At 37.7% G+C, this 20,972-nt stretch overlaps 1 protein-coding gene across 2 annotated transcripts in view; it reads right to left on the bottom strand.

Moving 5' to 3' along the window:
* The window catches only part of LRRC49 (leucine rich repeat containing 49), a 42,548-nt gene that overhangs the window by 4,528 nt on the left and 17,048 nt on the right, over positions 1–20,972 (bottom strand). For both annotated transcript variants that reach the window (XM_017827524.1, XM_017827525.1), the window contains 5 exons: positions 17,312–17,459; positions 9,514–9,597; positions 5,322–5,473; positions 4,044–4,281; positions 2,590–2,775 (listed from right to left, as the gene is read on the bottom strand). In XM_017827524.1, coding sequence (XP_017683013.1) covers positions 2,590–2,775; positions 4,044–4,281; positions 5,322–5,473; positions 9,514–9,597; positions 17,312–17,459 — 808 coding nt within the window. The remainder of the gene's footprint in view (positions 1–2,589; positions 2,776–4,043; positions 4,282–5,321; positions 5,474–9,513; positions 9,598–17,311; positions 17,460–20,972) is intronic.

The raw sequence follows: 20,972 nt of genomic DNA, 5'->3' as shown, positions 1-20,972 counted from the left end.
CATGTGAAAAGGTAAGTTATAGACTCTCCTGTTTTGGCAGAATCGTGGAGAAGACCTTACAGAAAGAGAGGCTTTAAAAGGGAAAAAAAAGTATTTTCTCTGCATTTTTCAACTCCCTAAAATAAGTGTTCCTCCATTACACTTCTCTAAATATCAACCATACTGTTGTGTCAACACTAAGTTACAGATGTCTCTTTAAGCTAATTTTCAATGCTTGAAAAGTTTTCAGAATTCATTTTATACAAAACTGAAAAGTGTAAAGAAGGTGAAGGGGCTCATTTTTTGGTGGTGGTTGTTATTGTTTTCTGTTTGTCTTGGCTCATAACCTCTGGAGACCATGGCCTGTGGATGGCCAGACTGTGAACTGCCTTCAACTGCCAAAAGTTTGTTGGCACAGTTTCTGGACTCCTGGCTTTCCACTGAGAGCAGAAGCAATCTTTATGAGCATCTAAATCTGACCTGGATAACACTGGATGATGAAACTTACTCACTGACTTCTTAACTTCTGGATCAAATTTAATTTCCGTTCATCCTGTAACATATTTTGGGAGAGCAACCCATTATTAAATAAACTTCAATACTCACAATATTTACTAAGCAGTTCCAGACAAACTTTGTGTTCTATATTATTCAAATGTATGACTAAAATGGAACTTTGATCCACATTAACAGACTTCTGTTATACTCCTGTTTAATGTTCATGGACTATTCAATCTACTCTTGCCTAAACTATACTGCAACAGCATAATGCAGGGATAAATTCACCAGAGAAAACACAGACCAGGAAATTAGAAATGTAAAGTCAACTCCATTTTCACAGTGTTTAGATTTGTTCATTTTCACTTAAAATTAAATAAGTCTTACTTAGTAGCCTAGGAGTAGATGGTCTTGCTGAACAGCCTGTAACAGAAGAAAGGTCTAAAACAAAGAGCACAGAAGGCAGCTAGGGAAACAAAGCCCACTGCAGGCAGAAATGCCTGCTGGAGAAAAAAGTGATTTTAATGTATTTATTTATGTTAAGAGAAGCATAAGGACCAGGTCAACAGAGACAGCAATGCTGAATACACTCTCCAGTTCACAAAAACTCATGTTCTCTTTCTTACTGCAGTGCATTGTTTGCTCCATTAATCACAAAAAGATTTAACGGTAGTATCACATAAATGTAAGGCTTCATGCCTGGGTCCTGCCAAGTGCAGGGGACAGGCACCAACTGTGCCAACAGGCCCAGCTCAGGGAATGTGGTGCATCTGTCACATTGTGTGCCACACCACGGCTGTACAGCTTTCTGGAGGGTTTGGTAACTGCAAACCTTGACAATTTGGAATTAATCTGAGATTACTGTCACTGGGAAAAACTTCAAATGGTGTTTCTCAACTGGGAGAGTTTGCTTCTTCACAGTACATGTAACAATTGGACAAGGGAATAGAATCATTGCTGGGGGAGATGAACACTCAGCTTCTAGCCTGGAACATGAACTGGAGAAAATAAAAGCTTTGTTATGCAGGGGTTTTTTTATAGTTTAAAAGTGCCAGAGTTACGCAATTTATTTAGTTAATTCAGTTAGTATATACTGCTTTTACTTCACAGCTCTGTGAACCTCAGAGTTGGCAACATCAGAGTCTCCACAAACACTGCACACAAACGGTGATCAGAACAGCAGAATCCACACATTTCCCTTTCTGTCATCTAAACGATTCTCTACGGCTGATCTAAGGTCTGAGAACACACTTCAGGGGTTGTGTTCTTCACACTGAAGCAGTATTTTCCATTACTGATGTTAATCCAAAAGGTGATATACATCTGCAAAGCTGGATGCCATGATTTCTGCTGCAGGATAATGAAAAACAGCAATCAGAGCTCATCTCTTTCCTCAGCTTGGCTATGACACTTTTCAAATGATTAATGACACCAGGAAAAAAGTTGTGTGCACATCTTCATATAGTGTGGTCTGGCTGAAAAAGTTTGTTGAGGACAAAAATGTTCTTGTCATACATATTTAAGATGTGATATATGTCCTACAGAAAATCGTGCTGTGCTACGTGTGCTCCATTTACTCAGTTCTCCCCAAGAAATACTAAATTCCAAGTTTTCCTCCAGAGACTGAATTTCCTGACCTTGAGATTGTAACAAAAAGTCTACTTAAGTAGTTGTGTTACTTCTTCCTGTGATAGCCTTAAAGAAGAAAACATGATTCTATGATATTTTGTAACACTGGGAATTTTAAATTTTAAATAACCCTATGCTGTAAATCACTAAGGAGTCTGTCAAACACACACTTTTGCATAAGTATTCAATGTCAGCACTGCGATCTTCTCAAACACAATAAACAAGTGCCTCTTAAAATCAATCAAAATCATGGAGTTATTTAATATTAATTGCACATATTCAATATTATTAAATTGTGTTAATTTTAATATCTATTTCACAACAAATTACATGGTGAAGTCTACTTACATTTTTTCCCCCTAGTACTGAAAAGACCCCGACAGGGCTGTGCTCATTTTATTACCAATTCATCTGCTCTTTTAAAAAACCAACGCTAACTGACCCTGTGAGACCAATCATAAGAAAGAAGCGACACTGTCCTACCTTCACCCCATTTATCTTCTGCAGATTGAAATGGTTCAGCCTGAACAGAACATAGGATTTCCACAGGGTGAAGTTCACAACCGGGTTTCCCTGAGGATCGACCGTCAGCTGCTCCATGCGATGCACCTCGGCCAGGGCGTTGAACTGCTGCAGCGCCACGAGGTTTGTCTCCTTGAACTTCAGGTGCTGAGAAAGGTCAAGCCACAGCAAACTCCATGAATAAACAGCAAAGAGTGAACCCACTATTTTGTGCCCCTCCATTTCTGAAACTCAGATAAACAGCCGTGGGGCTGGGGAAGCGACTGAGCTCTTTTCCGCTCGAGGACTTTGTAGCAAAACACATCAATGTTTCAACTGCTTATATATCACATATATTAAGAGATGTCAACTTCACAGCCCCCAAGGAATTTATAAATCCTTTACTAACAGCAATATTTTCAGCGTTACAAAAAGCAGTGATACTACTTGAGCAATGTTTACTTTAATTCTGCAAGTAAAGCAGCTGCAACATCTACACATAAAAGTAAATACAACATAAAATACAATGTTTTCAAAAATCTGACTTTTTTGGGCACAACACGCTGGCTAAGTCATACCCTGCTGTGTTTGAACCATGCCCTACACTAATGATCCTATGAGCATCATATATCTGGCTACACAGCAGCATTATTGAGGGAAAGGAGGAAAAATTGACAGGGAACATAAAAATTTAGTTTGAGATTCTGCTATCACCCACAAATTCCACTTCTCCCCTCCCCAAACTACTGTTTCATTAATACGGATAAATTTGTCTCAAGCTCCCCACAAATTTATCTATTCCAATTAAACCATGAAGTTTTGTTATACTCAAAACCTTGAAAAGCAGCAGGGAGTCATACTGCCTGAGTTACAAGTTGCTTATGTATGTCATCTTTATTTTACTATTTGCTTCAAAATGACTGATTTAAACATCCAAGGAGAAAAATGAAAAAGAGACATACTAAAGAGACATCTTATTCATGTTGCTTGGCTTCATCAAGAACTGAGTAATTCCAAGAGCTGTACTGACTGAGTTAGCTATTCCCTTCAATTTTACTTCTTTCTTTTTATCCTATCAACTATCTAATCTTTGCACTCACAACACAAATGAGGTCCTCCTGATACCATGGATCCATAACAGTATTATAGAGTAGCATGACTGTACTTACACACCAGTTTTTCAACTTCAAAATAATCAGCTAGGTCAAAGGAATTAAAAGAAATAAAAACCAGTCTGAAAAGGAATCTAAACGGAAGTCTTGATTTTTAAAAAGTATCAAGTTAAAGTTGGCATTATAATACCAAGAAAAGATGTAAATTCATAACTGTATCTACTGACATGAAGCCACTCAAGGGTGACTGTGCCAAAGGGAGGTTCCATTAGGAAATGCACCTTCCATAGCTGTTCACAGAGCTGAGACCTGAGGCACACTCACCACACAATTAGGGAATTTCATCTTCAGTTTTGCCAACACTTGAACAATTTCATCAAATTCTATGAACATAAAGGAGACTGTGCCAATAATTCCAGCTGTTTGAACACTCCAGTTCCGATCCAGGCACTCCAGTGCTCCTGCACCATACAAGCCAAGAGTGTCCCCTTCCACTTCCACTAAATGAGACTCTAGAACAGACAAGCCTTGTACTGCACTGCTCAGAATTGCATCAAGAGACCTGCAAAGGAAATAAAAACACAGTGATATAAATGACACTATTTTGAAATAATAACATCAACGAATGACAGTCCTTACTTTCACCAAAACCCAGCTGTCAAATACAATGGCATTTCTCAGCATTCATTCATTTTCAGGACCCCACCTGGTGCTGGTTCAAAACCACTGAAGGCTGGAAAAATCCTCTTTCAATCAAGTAACACTGCAAATGTTTTACTTCTTCAGCATAAGGGCTCTGGGTGTATTTGAGTTGGTGGAGGCGTAAAATTAAATAAAGAATCCATTCATATTTAAAAAACTGCTTAAAAATGTTAACTCAGAATGCTAACCTAGCATATTTAGATATGCTTTAGATATCTAAACACAACTTCAAACAATGTATTTATTTAAGCAATGTCCCCTTCACATTGTGTTTGCCATGTGAAACGTAACAGTTATGACATGAGCAATCACTCAAGCATTTAAGTAAGTGTGTTTTAAACTATATAATGCCAGATGGCCACCTTTTAGATGCAAATAAGCAAGCTAAAAAGATAATATATTTTAAACCAAGAATACAAAAATTATCTTAGTTTTATTCCTAAGTCAAAAAACTGCTACTGTTAAATATCATGGGTGTGAAAGCAGTCCAACAGAAGATGCTGCTGTTCAAACTAAGAGCATGAATTCAACTGTGAAACCTCCTGATACACAAAGAGGTTACAAATGTTTGCAATGCCAATATATCTTCATTTTGTTCATTTCAACTGAAGGCAACAATCTAAGTTGTCAAGGAAATGAACAGTCTTAAGGCGGCTCGGGAATTCATATTTAACATTTCTTGCAAACATGAAGTTGTCCACTTTTTAGTAAAATCACCTAATAATTTAGCTTGTTGTTTTATTACTTTTTAAATATATATTACCCTTTGACCAGTAGTAATAAGTAAGACATCTTTTCAGGATTGATTTGGATATAGTCCTTTCGACAATGTCATACAGTGAGAAGTAGCAACCTGGAATGTAAGACACGGACAAGTAGAAATACTATCCAATAAAATACCTGCTTTCTTCAGGAAATACATATGCAGCACTGCCATTGATCTGACAGGGCTCATTGTCCTTATCCTGGTTTAAAGAAGCCTCAAGGGCTGTTCTGTTCTGCTGGATCTCCCACTGACGAGCAATGTTACAAATCGTTAACCGCTTCTTTTCCTGAGACAAGATACAGAAGTCGTATTAAGTTAAGACAGGACAGTACCAACACATCTGTTTGTTCTGAAAGAAATATGCTGCTTAATGAAAACATTTTAAATGTTTCAAATGGAAGAAATTACAGTACTGGCTGGTGGTTATTCATTAAAACCAAGGTGCCATTCCAGTGCCAGTTTGCGTAACTGACAGCAAACAATTTCACACGATTTGCAGTAATAGAAACAAGCAAAGTAACAAAATAAATCCACAACTTAGGAAAGCATAACGTTAAAATATTTAGTTTGGATAATCACAGAAGTCTCATTTTGGACAGTCTGGAGCTGCCTGTAACACTCCTCCCACAAAACAGGGCACGCTGTTGTCCCACCCTCCACTGCTGCCAGAGTGACCCCAACACTTCAGCTGAGACAGCCATGCAGCTGCTTTAGGGTTTCAGAGGAATTGCAACATACTCTGAAAAAAACCACCTTCTGAAAAATGGAAAAGGTCGATTTTATAAAAACAGAAAATTAAAATTACCTTCGTGATCGACACAGGGACAGGACTACAACAGATCTAAGTTCAAATATTCTGTAACAGTTTTTTTAGCGAGTTTTTGTATTCTAGGCTGCTCTTGTCAACAAACCAGTATTTTAAAACTCTGTTAAGTATTTGTTCTTGTGTAATCATGCAGATCATGTCAAATAACCACCTATATATAAAGAATAGGAGGTGTTCTATTGCATCATATAGATATGAATGATTTATTATAGCCAACTCAGAAACCTTTAGAAGGATAAAGAACAAGGTGCTTTGTAAGAACTCATGGACTGGCAGTTGAACTCTCACAAATGAAAGCTTGATTTGTTTTTTCTGAACTAGATGTAATTCTCAGAGTCAGTGATCTCACTGATGTATTCATCTCAGTCAAACTTGGATAGTGACTTTGAATTTTTGAGAGGAAAATATTATACAGGAGCTTAGCATAAACTAAGTTTACATGCACAAAAAAAAATATCAACACTAACCACAAAATTATAGTCCCTTTTATCAAATAGGGGGAAAAAAGAGATAATTTATTTGATATGTCTATGGAGAATGGCAGGGGACCAGGGTAACTCTGATTTTACAATTTTAAATTAACACTTTTGATACATTAAGCATGATCTATACACACTATGGTCCTGGTTTTAACCCATAAAAGTAACATGTGACTCTTACCATCACATTTTTACATAATTCCTTTCACACTGGGTGAGTTCTGGACATTTCTGCAATGCAGTTCACCAAGAATGTTCCTGACACTACTCAGTGTGGAAAATATGAACTGCAAAGCATTACAAATGAATATTTCATTGAAAACTAGAAAATAACAGATTAACCAAAGAGCAAGCTCCTGCTGCAGCTATAATCCTCAAACAGCACAATTCATTTCAATGACTGATGATGGAGCTTCTAGTCCTTACACAGTGACAAAAAATCACATCCATAATTGTCTAGAACTGAACTGAAAGTACGTGGAAACTACTACTTTTGGAAGTTTTTCCATTTAAAGAGCTCACAACTCTATTTCCCACTCCATTTGCCCAGAGAGTTCTGACACTGTCCTGTTAGAGGACATTTCCAACTTCAGGGATGACTGGGCTCCACGTAACAAAGTGGGGCAAGTTGAAATAAGCAGCATTTTTTTTCCAAACACCTTTAGAAAATTCTGTTTGTTCTTGAGGCTGAGGGTCTCCTCACCTTTATTACTGTACAGCTCTTTGTTAGTGCCCCCAGCTGTGGGCTGCTGGATTCCTACAGAGCTTTGAAAACTTCCAAGAACACATTTCACAAAGAGTACATTTTAGAGGTGTGAAGATCCTGCTAGCAATAACTTTTTCTTGTTCCAGTAAGTATTAAGTTTAACCTCTGTTGGAAAGGAATTACATTCTCTATACATTTCAAAGTACATCTCAAACTTTACCAGAAGAGTGGGTTGGAAGCAATAAAAAAACAGTGTGGAAAAAGAGATGAAGAAACCCTGCTGTTTGGGCAGACAAGTATCAACAAGAGGGAAAAAAAAAAAAAGGATGACTTTGATGAAATTAATGTTTTCAATGCAGTGCAAACAGCAAAACAGTGATTGCTTGCTACTGAATGAGGGCCTAGAATTTCATTTACACTTCATATAGTTTAAGAAAGTTTGGAGAAATGTGACTGTAACAAAAACTGCAGAACACAATTCTCTAGATATTTTCTTCAGATTGAACTCTGAAGAAAATTTTGTAGTCCATGACTTTTTGTGCTGGACATTGTATCTACGAGCAGATTTGTTCCTTCAATGCAAATGTGTGCAACAGGAAAAAAGCCTGAATCATAAGGATCCATTTACAAAGGAAAGATATATGAAATCACCAAATCATACAAAAAAGATTGGTATTTGGCCTTTACACCACTTAACCATTTGAAGATGAGAAATATACCTTTATTAAATTAAAAAAACCTGCAATTTAATGCTGAAATCAAGTAATAATGGCATTGCACATTAACAATAGTTTTTTCTTCTAAGGGAATTTTCCACTAGCAAAATGCCTCATGAAATCTTCGCCATCAGAGCAAATGATTCCCCTGCTATAAGGAAATGGGACATCAACAGTTAAGAAAATGAACTACAAATAAACACCTACTTTTTTTTTTTCTAGTCAGAGACACAGTTATATTTCCAACAGCACAAATAATGCCATATGTGAATATTATTTACTAATTTCCCATTTCTTTGTGCTACTAAGAACTGGCACCGACACTTCCAACCTGAAGAGACTTTACATACATCACTATCTTACAGAAAAAAAACATTTCCAAACCCACAAAAATTCCCAAACCACAACACTGCTTAAAAAAACACCTCAAAAAACCAAAACTGTATCTAAGACTTTTTTATTATATTGTTGTTTTTTTTTTTTAAATAGAAAATATATATGCATACAAATATATAGGAAATCAAAATATATTCTTAGGTACTAGACATGAAGCGTTTTTTTTTTTTTTCCCCAATTCATATGTTTAGGTTCTTGAGGATTTTTTAAGACTTGTGTTTTTAATATACTTTATATTATTATTATATTTAAAAAATAATTTAAAAATACTTTTAATATGCTTATATAATTTTTTAATATACATTCTGTTTGTGTCTTTTTATTTTTCAGAGTTATATACACTTGCTAAACTTCTTACAGCCTCCTGCAACTACTTTCAGCCTAATCCCCTTCCAGAAATATTATTTTACCTAGGAAACTTAATATGCATACATGAACATTTTTGTTTGCTTGTTTGACTGCCAAACTGAAAGAGTTTTCAGTACAGCCATTACCGGATGACAAAAAAATTCAGGCACTTTTTTCTTCTCCAGAGGAGAATGATTTGGAGACAAATGGTGATATTCATGCAGCAAATGGAATGTGGATGCTCTCAGATCCTTGAACTTTGGTCTCCTATTAGGAACACAGCTCATTATTCAGCAGCCCCAGAAAGAGTATTCTGGAGTGCACCTCGGTCTCTCCTGCTCGGGATATTCCATCTCATGTGTCAGCACTAACCAGGCCAGCTGTGCTGGGAGATAAAGAGAAGTGTTCTCCTGACAAAGACAACAGCTGGAGGCTGGCTGTGCTCTCATGGCAGCTTCACTCCTTCTGCAGAAAGGAACAACTTCGACAGGAAAGAACGAAGGAAAAACTCCTTCAGAACACCCTGCGTGGCTGCAGCCAGAGCTCTCACCTGATACTGGGAGACCAAGCTCAAGGAATTTGAAATCACTGGAAAAGTTCTTTACTCTGCATTTAGGAAAATGAAGTTTGCCCCCCATTTACATGTGTCACACTCATGTATTCAACTGGGGTTTTTTGCTAAAGCATGACCTGCCTATTTGACTGAAGAGAGTTTCAGTCGTGGAGTGCACTGTTCAAGCTCTAAAAAGAGAGTTTAAAAACACCAGAGGCATATTGGGATACGTAAGATCTTCAGCAACAAAATATCAGAAGACAAATTACTGCTGTAATCTGTAGAACATCCAGAGGAAATACCTTAAGCAAGGTCTGTCTATGGCTTTCACGCTTCCTTTCTTCCTCTTTCCTCGCTGCAACAGAGGCCATACGTCTTTCTTCTTCCTGGAAGTCAAAACAAAAAAACCAAATTCCTAAAAGCAGGAACTAATCAGGTTCTGAAAAGTATTACTGATGAATCATTAATACGGTTTTGTGGTGGTATTTGAAACGTAAATTTTCACTTCGATACCGTTTTAGAATTTTTGTCGTTTTAATGTTTCTAAGTATTAGTAAACCAATAAAATTATTAACTATAAAGGTATGCAGAATAAACAGATAACTACTCCAAGTTAAAAGTAATATTTGTAAAGGCCTTTGAAAAAGTAGAAAGCAAATGGCGAGTATGACAGTGAAAAAGAACATTTTTAAATATAACAGTGCAATACATCTTTGGATCTTTGGATCTTTGTAGCACATTTTGCAATTGGGAGGACTTTTTTTGCAAGAAAAGGCATGCAGCAAAAAAACTGGGTTCTATTTATGCTTAATCATAATCCAAGACTAATTTGCATCATTATAAACTATTTCCAGGGGTTGCCTTCTCTCAATCATCAAGGCAACTTGAGAAGAAAAGGAACAAATAATTAGCATTATTTCTCAATATTATTACCTAATCAAGCAGAAGTCTCAAGAAGAAAGCCATTGATTCCTAAACAATGAACTTGAAGTTGCTTAATTTTCCTGGTACAGCAATTTGATACTGCAATACCCCCATATTAGGTTGGATGCCTGTTGTTTACAGAAGTTTAAACATTCTCACAGCACAGTATTTTTAGAACATATAATTTCCAAGTAACAAAAGAAATGTTCACTATGAAGTAAAAAGTGTAGATTCCTTCCAACACAAATATTTGGGAAGCATACTTTAACTTATTTTGATTTACTTCACATGCCATTTGGGCATTTCTATTAAAGTGTCTTCCCAGAACATATGAAAAGTGTTTTCATTTCCCTCAAAATAGAAAGCTCCTGTCCTAACCTTTGCATTTTCTGGAAAAGTTATGTGTTAACAAAATTAACAAACAAAAAATGAACTGAAAGCATCATCAACCACGAAGACAAATTGATATGTCAAAATTTCTACATAAATAATACATGCTATGTTTAGAGGATTGTAAGAACCCCTAAGCACATGGGTGAGTGCTTACTGGAAGGGAAAACAAAACAGGAACTTCACACTCAGCATAAAACAATTTCCAAGCACAAGAAGTTTGGTTCATGTGACAGACCTACCCTGATCTGTGTACAGTCCCCCTGAAACCCACTGACATACCACAGATTTCAGCATCACTCTGAAAAGTGGTTAAACAACAGATTTCCAAATCATTCCTCCATGACTTTTTATCCTAATATCATGTATTAAACAAGAGGAGTAGCTCAATGCAGATTAAGGCATGAGGCTTTGGCCAGAGTAAGCTTCTCTAACCCAAATGTATGCAAGAATTTCCCTGGAACATTAATTGGAAAGCCTAATTTTTAATTTTTTTTAATTTAACTTTTTTTTTCTTATTCTGAAAGCAACTTGCAGCCCTCTTAATGGTGAAGTTCTGTTGGCAGCCTCCCTGCCTACTGGGATTTTCAGTTATTCCTGAACAGGGTATTTCCAAGCAGGTAGTGTCACAGAATTACAGATTAATCCAGGTTAGAAGGATCAATAGGTCACTAGTGCACGTTAAAGGAGGATCACCAGTAACTAAATAATAAAATGAAAGCACACAGTGGTACAAAAGGCCTTCTAGATGGCAATGTAACAAAATACCACATAATGAAACTCAACACCTGAATGGGAAGGTTCAGGGGCAAGCTGTGAAAATCATGACACAAACCCCATGCAGGTAACATGGCACAAATATGAATAATTATTAATATTGCATAAGAAACCACAACATTATGTATAATAATATATCATATATATTGCATATAATATGAATAATCAGTAATAATGCAAAATACTCTCTTCCTCAAGAATTCAAAACTACAAGAACTGCAAACATTGTTCTCATGATAGCTGTTCATTCCAATTATGTACTCCAATGCAGAGTCTGCTTTTAAGTAAAAAACCCCAAAGTCTTAAAATAAAGGATGGACACTACCAAACTACATTAGTGATATCTTTCTCTAGAAAGACAGATTTGTATCAGGAATTTTTAATTTTTTAATTAAATCTCTCAATTTGACCTGGCATTTATGCTTTTAACTGGGCTTCCTAAAGAAACAAGCTTTTACAATTTCAGTGTCTTCATTTTCTCTAATGGCTTTTCAATACACTGAATATATCAAACGAGTTAAAGTGTGTTTAGAAGTCTTAAATTAAGGGTTGGTGTCTTTTGTTCCCTACAAGTTTGATTATATAAAATCGATATGTGGAATGAAGAGAAATGTCAGCTAATTTTCCCACCAAGGAAGAGGAAGCAGAAATTATCCATTCTGTTTGGCAGAAAACATCTGGTCATTCACCTGACTCCAAACTAACTGAGGTAGTGTTGTGTTTCTCGCTGGAGTAGGTGAAAACTAGAGAACACAATTACAGTCACCTGTGGTAAATTAGCCTTCATTAATTTTATTCCTTTCAAAACAACCTGTTGTGGTTTTTTCCCAAGCTTTAAGGGTAACCATCCACAAAGTTCCCTAAATCAGTTCTCTCAGCTTCCACAAAGCTCTTCCCACTCTATCTTCCTTCTCAAAGCTTTCCCTTAATCCAGTCCAAATGTGTACTTTAGGACTCTGTCTTCCATACACAAGGGTCTACTGCCCTCATGAAGTCAGCTCAGTACCCTCATACAAAGATTGACATGAACTAATGCAAATTACAATCTAATGAGTATTAGCTGAATAAGACTTTTTTCCTTGATCAAGAAACTACAGACATTTAAAACCCACTATTTTTAATAGAATTTAGCTCAGCCAAAAAATAAAATACACCCTAGTTTAACTCTTTATTCATTAAGGCACAAGGATAGAGAAAATCTGAATAAAGATCAAGGGTCACAGAATCCCAGAGTTGGAAGGGACTCACAAGGATCATTGAGTCCACCCTCAGTCCTGCACAGGCCCATCCCCAAGAGTCACACCCTGTGCCCCAGAGGATCATCCCAATGCTCCTGGAGCTCTGGCAGCCTTGGTGCTGTGCCCACTGCCCTGGGGAGCCTGTTCAGTGCCCGACCACCCTCTGGGGGAAGAACTTTTTCCTGAGATCCAACTTAAACCTGCCCTGACACAACTTCAGGACACTCCCTTGGGTCCTGTCACTGATCCCCACAGAGAAGAGATCAGTGCCTGCCCTTCCTCTTCCCCTCCTGAGGAAGTTGTAAACTGGGTCAAATCTACTTTTTATGGAATTCACATCCATATACATTTCCTAATTAATCTTACACAACGCACACAAGCAACCTTAAAAAAACACATCCCCCTCAAAACCACAAAAATCCCCCAGAATACTGAAAAAGTCAGGAAACGAACCCCTAGATAATCTTGCCACAATTAGTTTTTACTATCATCACTTCTCTTTTCGAAAGCATTTCAGAAGAGCTGAAGCCCTCTCCCTTTTTCCTTGTTTCCCCCCACTATTCTGCTGCTACGCTCCATCGCTGTTCTGTCTCTAAACCAAACCTTGCTGGACAAGGCGGGGATGCCTTTCCAGGTGATTATTCCCGAGCTCACACGAATTCCATGAGCCGACAGTGCCCTCTGCCGCCACCGGGGCGCTACCGCAACACCCCGATCAGTGCCGCTGTTCCAGGAGGAAACATCCAACAGCTGCTCATCCAGAACATTTGGGGAGAATCCTAAAGGGACCGCAGTGGAATGCACGTGTTCGTCCTCACTGCTGCTTTAACACTCTGCAAACAAGTTCTTTTTCAACAAAGGACACAAGTCACAGGAGAAGAAGGTGCTGGGTCAGCACACAGGCAATGCAGCATTTGATCACCACAGTACCTTGTAATTATTCACATAATTGTACTGTAGATTAGAAACAGCTATAGTCTACTTGATATAAACTATTTTAGGTAATCAAAACCACATGGAGAATGTGAAGAATGGCCTGGAACATAATTTGCACTTTCAAGGCGTGGAGAGACCCAACGCAGTACACTTAAAACACCCAACATTCAGCTCCCACTTGCAGAAGGCAAACTGCTCTTTGTTTTGTACACCACAGAGGCTGATTTTAAACAGGAATGAAGTAAGAATAGTTCCAGTAGAAATATAGCCATGGAAAATTATTGGTAAAACATTTTGTCAACTATCAGTTTAAGAATGATTTGACAATGAGCTACATCTCCTGTTTTTACTTTCAGCATTAATTTGGTACATTTTCACAAGACCTGATTAAAGAGAAAGAATTATGATCCAGAATAATGATTGTAGAAGTTCCTGAAGTATCTTATTTTCCAGTGGAAAGAAGAAAAAGAAAAGGGAACCTTCCCTAAAAAACCCAGAACACTTTATGGTGGTGATGGAATACAGTTACAAATTCTACTCTGGATAAAGCAGTAGAACCTACTCCCTGATCAGCAATGAAATGTCTAAGCAAATAATCAAAACCAAACACAGCTCTCTTACTTTAGACATCCAAAACCTATAAAACCTCAATGAAAAGAAGCAAAGTTTTACTTTTAAAGAGACACAGCTTGTCTTTCAATTTGGCAACCGCAGCACATTTTAAAGAAATATGCACTGTGTATCATATTTACACACACATGTAGAAATATATATATACACTTATCAAATTCTTTTGAGGAAGTCTATCTGAAGTGATGAATAGCAACTGTTCCTTGTTAAATAACTCCTCAGTAAGGACTATGTACTCAGTTCATTCATACTTTGATATTTTTATTACATGTCTGCAGACAATATTTGCTTACTCTTACCAAAGAGTGGAGGAAAACAGATTGGTCACAGCTAAACTAAAAGCACCACTGGGTAGGCCCCCTTTTGGAAGAGTTCAAACTGCAAAACACATTGAAAAAGCTTCAGTGCCCAGAAAAACAACCATTAGAGTGCTTTAACCAAAGTAAATAATTACAAATGCAGCCCTGACTGTAAGGCACTTCAACCTCACAAGCCCATTCCCTGAAAACGTTCATCCAGTCCCATTACCCTGCAACAAAGGTGAGGTGAAGGTGCAGCTGAGAGACACACAGGTGACACTGTGGAATCAGTCCAGCCACGGTAATTCAGCCTCCTCCCCAGTCTCTAAGTCTCTAGGACTGATCCACCAAAGCTCAAGAAAGCAAAATATTTCCATGGAAAAAGTGGACAGGTTTTTCAGCTGAAAACCATCTTCTTGCGTGGACAAGGAACAAGTTTTTATGGGCTCACAGTGAAACTCAGTGTAGGTGTGTGACCTCCACCGATGCCACCACCACTGGGTTCCTGCCTCAGTGGTTTGAGAGCTTCAATCTCACATTCAGAAATGGCTTAGGAATGAGATGTCCCAAGAAAACATCGGCTTCCTCACGGGTCAGGGTTTAAGAGTTGCCATAATACCACACAATCCCTTGAATAAAGGCAAATCTGCCCTGACTTAAGCAGTATTAGAACAATTACAATGCAAAAATGTTTTATCCCAAGTGCAGTGTATTTGATTCTCATAGCTGCTCTATGTTTCTGAACAGTTCCCTAAGGCAGAGACAGTTAGCAGCAGACTTTTGCACCACCAAGGTACCCTTTTTCCAGGGAATCCTATGGAAAAGGCCTGGTACCAAAAAGCCTGTGTCTTCTTGAAACCCAATGTGAATAAAGCTTCCAGATCTCTTATAAAGTTTTGAAAATATCCATAAGATTTTATTTTTTTCTTGAAATAATTTTCCTGTCCCAGTGAAGTCAGCAGGTAAAAGTTAAAAGCAGAAGTAAAAATTGCATAAAACTCAGCTCTTGAGCAGAAAATCTTCTGAAAAGGTTAACAAAGAATTCCTAGTCAGAAAAAAACCATCACCATTCAACTCTCAGGTTGTTACAAGACAAAGCAACACTTAAGTTCAAAATGATCTGGGCACTTTTCAGGTTAATCTTAAAAGATCCAAATATAATTAGAGTTTAGGTTCACTAATTGAGTGAGAAAAAGCACATACTCAGTACTGTATTTTCATTCCCCCTCCAAGTAAGACCTACCCTTACAGGTGGTGGCCACAGGATGTTGCATTATGAGGCAGAACAGCTGGATTTGAGATTGTCAACTCTCAAATTTTATCACACATCTCAGGATACTTGTTATTTTTCCTTAAATCCCAGTGTCTTAAGTCATATGATTATCTGAGTAACACAGTTTTTACTGGAGAAAATATACAGCACCCTCTATATGAGGAAAATGTTAAAAGGCTCAAAACCAGAAGGCAAATAAAGAATGCAAAGCACATTATTTTTACAACTAAGTTTATGAGCAGCAGAAGTGGTGAAGCCTGGTTTTTCTATGGCTTTTTGTCTTTGTGGTTCATTCTCTGATGTTTAACAAGGTGCAAACCCAGATTAAGTTCTTCCCATGGCTGTGCCTTTCTAAAAACTTTTTCCCAATTCAGATCCCATAGAGTCTAAAAAGGAGTTTGAGCACTTTCTACAGTTTTTCCCATCACTGAGATTTCTACCACGATCATCCCCTCTTGAGAAGGGCGGAGCAGGGGGGCAAGATGGAGAGAGATTTTCATTATGTGATCAAGTTCCTCAAATAATACTGATAAAATAATGTCTTTAAAAGCAAACTAATTACCAAGTATTCCATTAAGTCAGTATAAATTCACAAAATATAAAAAATCCCAACACACAGAATATCTGTGAGCAAACAAGTATTTTCAATGCTGGGAGCAAAACCTCTCATGTCCCAAGCACTTAATTTTTAAAATTAATGTTTTCCACATACATGTTCTATTTTACATTCTAACTGGCTCTGTTTTATACTAGTGGTGGATTGGCTGCAGGTCAACAGGATACATGGCAAAGCAAGAGCTGCTGTAATGCAGTACAGCCTTTGTACAAAGCAAATGAGCATTTAAAATAAAGTATGTGGTCAAAAAAGATAATACTGCAACACTTGGTTACTGCTGGATAGATTTCTCTTGTAAGGCCATGCTTACACACCACTTTTGAGTAGATACAGAAGAATTAGCAAGGCTATTCCTTTATTAAAAGGGAAAATAGGTGATTTTAAGACCCTAGGTGATTGCCCTTCAGAGTGTAGGAGACTTAGTTGTCTGCAAGTCCTCTCTCCCTTATCAAGGTTATTTGGACTTTAGCAGCAGAAACACAAATGAGCTGGGAGAGCAAGACAGGTAAGAAAAGGAGAAATACAGACACACAAAGTGTGTGATTCACCAGGTTTCCTCAGGGGGGCAGATTTAAAAAGCCAATGAAACTCTTAAATGAAAGAAGAAACCAGTTACACCAATTTTAGGGCAAACAGACCATTCCTTGGGAAGGAATATGCTGCTCCTTCTCACCTATACAATAAACCAGTAAAGACTGTTAGGAAAGTTCTAACCAAAAACTTTGCAGACTCCCTGGTGTCACATGGCAACTGAACACACAGTATTTACTGCTGAGAAGTTTTAGCACTTCAAAATACACGTTAAGTTGAAGTAAAAAACCCACACCCTTATGTTATACTGAACTAAAGAAAAAAGGTTAAAGTTTTAAATACTGTAATGCCTATGCACCATTCAATTCCATGCTAAATTAAGAAAAAAAAAAAGTATTCTCAATATACATATATTCACAGAAAACCCTAAATTTTACTTCCGAATTTAAGGATCTATTAAGTTTGATGAAAACAGAAATTTCTTACTGTGATTCTCTTCATATCTAGCTGTCGGAGCTGCATCATATGATGGAGAACAGTGTGTTTGTACCATGTCTCCTGAGCTATTGGATTGCCATCAAGGGTGATATCTGACAAAGATGAGGAATCAGCAAGGCACAGAATATCCTCAAAACTGTAACCAAAAAAGTTTAAAGTTTTAATGACATAGAGTAAGAAGAATTTTGAGATGGAAGATTTTATTTCTTAAGGATAGAACAAATATTTACTGGTACTGAAAAACCCCCACCCATCAATACTGTGTATGATAGATCCAATTATAAGTATTCTGAAATACCAACAGCTGCTGCTGTTAAACTTGTTTATCTCTTCATATATAAATAAAGAGATGCAGAATAAGGAGAACTTGTTAACTATGGAAGCACAGTTTCATCAAACCCCCCTCTAAAATACGATACATATCAACTCATATTCCAAAAAAAATAATACAAGGTGTATTTGCCATCCAAGGCAGCATGAAAAATATGGAAAATACAAGGAGAAAAGCCAACCACAAACATCACAGAATGATCCTTGGTGTTTGCAACATGATTAATACTGGAAGCAAAACAACTACAAAAGTATATTATCTTCAAAACAGATCAGGACATTGTTCTGAGTTCAGTCTACAAACAACACCAACTTGGCTTCTTAGACAACAATGGGCTTTATTACCTGCCAGTACAAATCTGGCCTGTGTAAAATTTAGAAATTTTACATTTAGAAATGTATAGCCTGTGTCATGGTCCTTTCACTGATGATGGAATGTGAAAAGAAAGCAGCTCAGAGAAACAGTATTTTCAAACGACAGAGAACTGTTTAACTGGATTTAAAAAAGGCTGCACAGTTGTGGCAATAAATAAGACTCTCCAACACCTTTTAAGAAGTTGATTTCAATGTATGAATGTACAACTGTGCACCCAGCCTTGTGCACTTTGGCCTTCAAAAGTCAAGTCTGCCTTAAGCCAAGTCAAACCTTAGGGATGCCCTGAACTCGGGGATCCGAAATCATCCACAGTGAAGAGGTTCACACTGCAGACTGTCACTGAATAAAGGGGCAATTGCTTTTATCATGCAGTTATCAGCAGGCAAGGAGTTTCTGCATGATGCCCCCAATGAACACAGCAAAAAAAATGACAGAATAAAGAGGAAGATACTCTGCCTTTGTGCTCAGGGTATGAGAATAACCTAAAAACCAACAGAAAATTAACTATGTCCAGACTGTGCTGAAGGCAGTGAGGGTGCTGAGAACATCTGAAGAATTGGGTGTTCTGTACATGTGGTTAAAGTGACAAGTTTGATTATCATTTTCTGCTTCTTTTTGGGACCCTGTTTCCTCTCCAGAAAACAACTCCTGGAACCACATTTTTGGAAGATTAGGCTGACATATTACTTAAAATACATACTCAACACGTCCTGAAGATGAAAGATATTCTTCCCAAATAACACAGAATTTAGCAAACTTCTAAACATGTTAGAATAAAACAAACGAATTTCCATTGAACAAGGAGAGATTTTGCCTGACAAACGTGAAAATTTCTGGTCTTCAAAACTATTTAAAAATTTAAATATATTTAAAAGCATTAAATATATTTATTCCAAGTACTTCCCACTAAACATTTAACCAAACTGTACTTCTGCCATTACATATGACTTACAGATTTTAAATAAAAACAATTTCTTCAGGAAGTGACAGGAAAGTTGAAAGCTTGCTAGCGTTTTCAAGACCTTCCACTCACACATACTGCTGTGCTTTGAAATTCTCACTGCTTCAACACACCAGAACATTCATTCTGGAGCTAAAACAGATGTGTTTGTTTTATCCTACTTTCAGCTGCCCTATAGGCAGCTCAGTTTTAGAAAGAAGCAGTAGTGCAAAATAACCGTTTTCACATCTTTGTGTACACATATAAAAAACCAGAGCTTTAGAAACTCCATGTAGAAAACTTAATATGCTGTACTTGTCACAGTGGTATCCCAACCCTAAACCAAGTAAAGCCTTTGTGTGATGCACTCACCAAACAGATTCCACACTTTACACCCAAGCTGCTGTCTGTTCCCAGCACACAGACTGCTGTGACATGGCCACGTGGTGACCACCCCGAGGGAATCAGAGGCCACATCTCAGTGCTCTCTGCAGCCTCTGTTCACCACAAAGGAGTCTTTAACCTGCTGCTGAAATACAAAGCAGCTGTGGATGATGCTGCTTCAGACTGACTCAGTCTTCTCGAGTGAAATGTCTGATTTCCCTTTCCAAAAGACCTTCTCCTGCAGGAGTCCCACCAAACTATGGCAACCATCTCTCCTTCCTGTCCTTCTTTCCTCTTAGATAAAATGTTTTTGCTACAACGGTAGTTTCAGCAACACAGAAACAAAGTGTGAATTTGGGCTAAATTCTAAAAAAAGTGTTTCCTGGAAATCTTTTCAGAATAGACCAGTTTTACATCTTGTGTTCATGCTCAGAGTCCTGCATCCAATTCTCCCCCTGCCAGAGGGGATGCAAACCCACTTCTCCTGCCTCATATGAGAACGTGGCAATTACAAAACAGCAGAGCATCCTGGAGTGTTGTAAGCTCAACCTCCACCAGTGATACACATTTACACACAAGACACAGGAACACTTATCCTCTGCTTTCTAAAAGCATGTTCCATAAAGGAGAAAAGTTCTGAAATAGAGAAGGAAGGCAGCATACTCACTACAGTCTCATAAAACACCTGAGAGGGAACTGTATGTTCAAAAAACATTCAGTCAAAGAGGAAAACTTGGATTTTTTTCATATTTCTAACCACCAAACTACCGATGAAAACAGGTGTTACCACAGCCAACCTTTCATTCCCCTTGCACTGCTTTTGTTCAAGCATTTAACAACCTATTTATAAATTTATATTCTGCTGAGAAAAAAAGGTATGGTCCTGTTCTTATCAGGCTAAGAACATTCCTTCTCTCGGGTTTCCAAGTCAGCAACCAAACGAAGAAAACCTATTACATGAGCTTGTATTCATCTCTTCCCCTATGGCCAGACAAGATGCTTGCTAAATGAAAAAGCCAACATAGTGCTGACCCGGACAGCAACGTAACAGTGACAATCTGTATTTTGTTTTCAAGACTAAAGAATGGTCTTTCCCAGTGTCACATCTGAAAATATGAGCACTAACCCTCTTTCTGAATCCCAGTGGCATATCTTTCCTGAAGAAGTTTCTGCAACCTTTTCCCTGTACCACAAGACAAATTCAAAATGGGATGTCTCCCCCTTCTTTATAAGGGGGACATAGTTCTGGGTATATATATGTATTACCTTCAGCCATCAGCTATGAACACTTTCAGTTTGTAACTGCTAAGTATTTTTGGGCTGAAGCCAAACCCAGGACTTCTTTGTTTCAGAGCAGCATCAACTCCTACAGCATTTGGTTTTCACTTCCATTATCTTGCCAATGCATCCTTTTTTACTTGACTGCTCTGCAGAGAAGCAGCAGGATTCTGAGCCCTCCTCTGAGGCGTGAGGTAAAAAAACAAAAATAGTGATTCAACCCATGATAGATTCTCATGCTTTAAATAGTGACAATTTTAAATGGCATTCCCGAGTCTTCTGCTGAAATATTAATTCAATATGTCAGTGTGTGTCAATGTAAGACTCAGGGATTTTTGCTG

The sequence above is a fragment of the Lepidothrix coronata genome, unplaced genomic scaffold (genome assembly GCF_001604755.1).
Source record: "Lepidothrix coronata isolate B3197 unplaced genomic scaffold, Lepidothrix_coronata-1.0 Scaffold140, whole genome shotgun sequence".
In the NCBI taxonomy this organism is placed as follows: Eukaryota; Metazoa; Chordata; class Aves; order Passeriformes; family Pipridae; genus Lepidothrix; species Lepidothrix coronata.
This window is presented reverse-complemented; position numbering and strand designations above follow the sequence as displayed.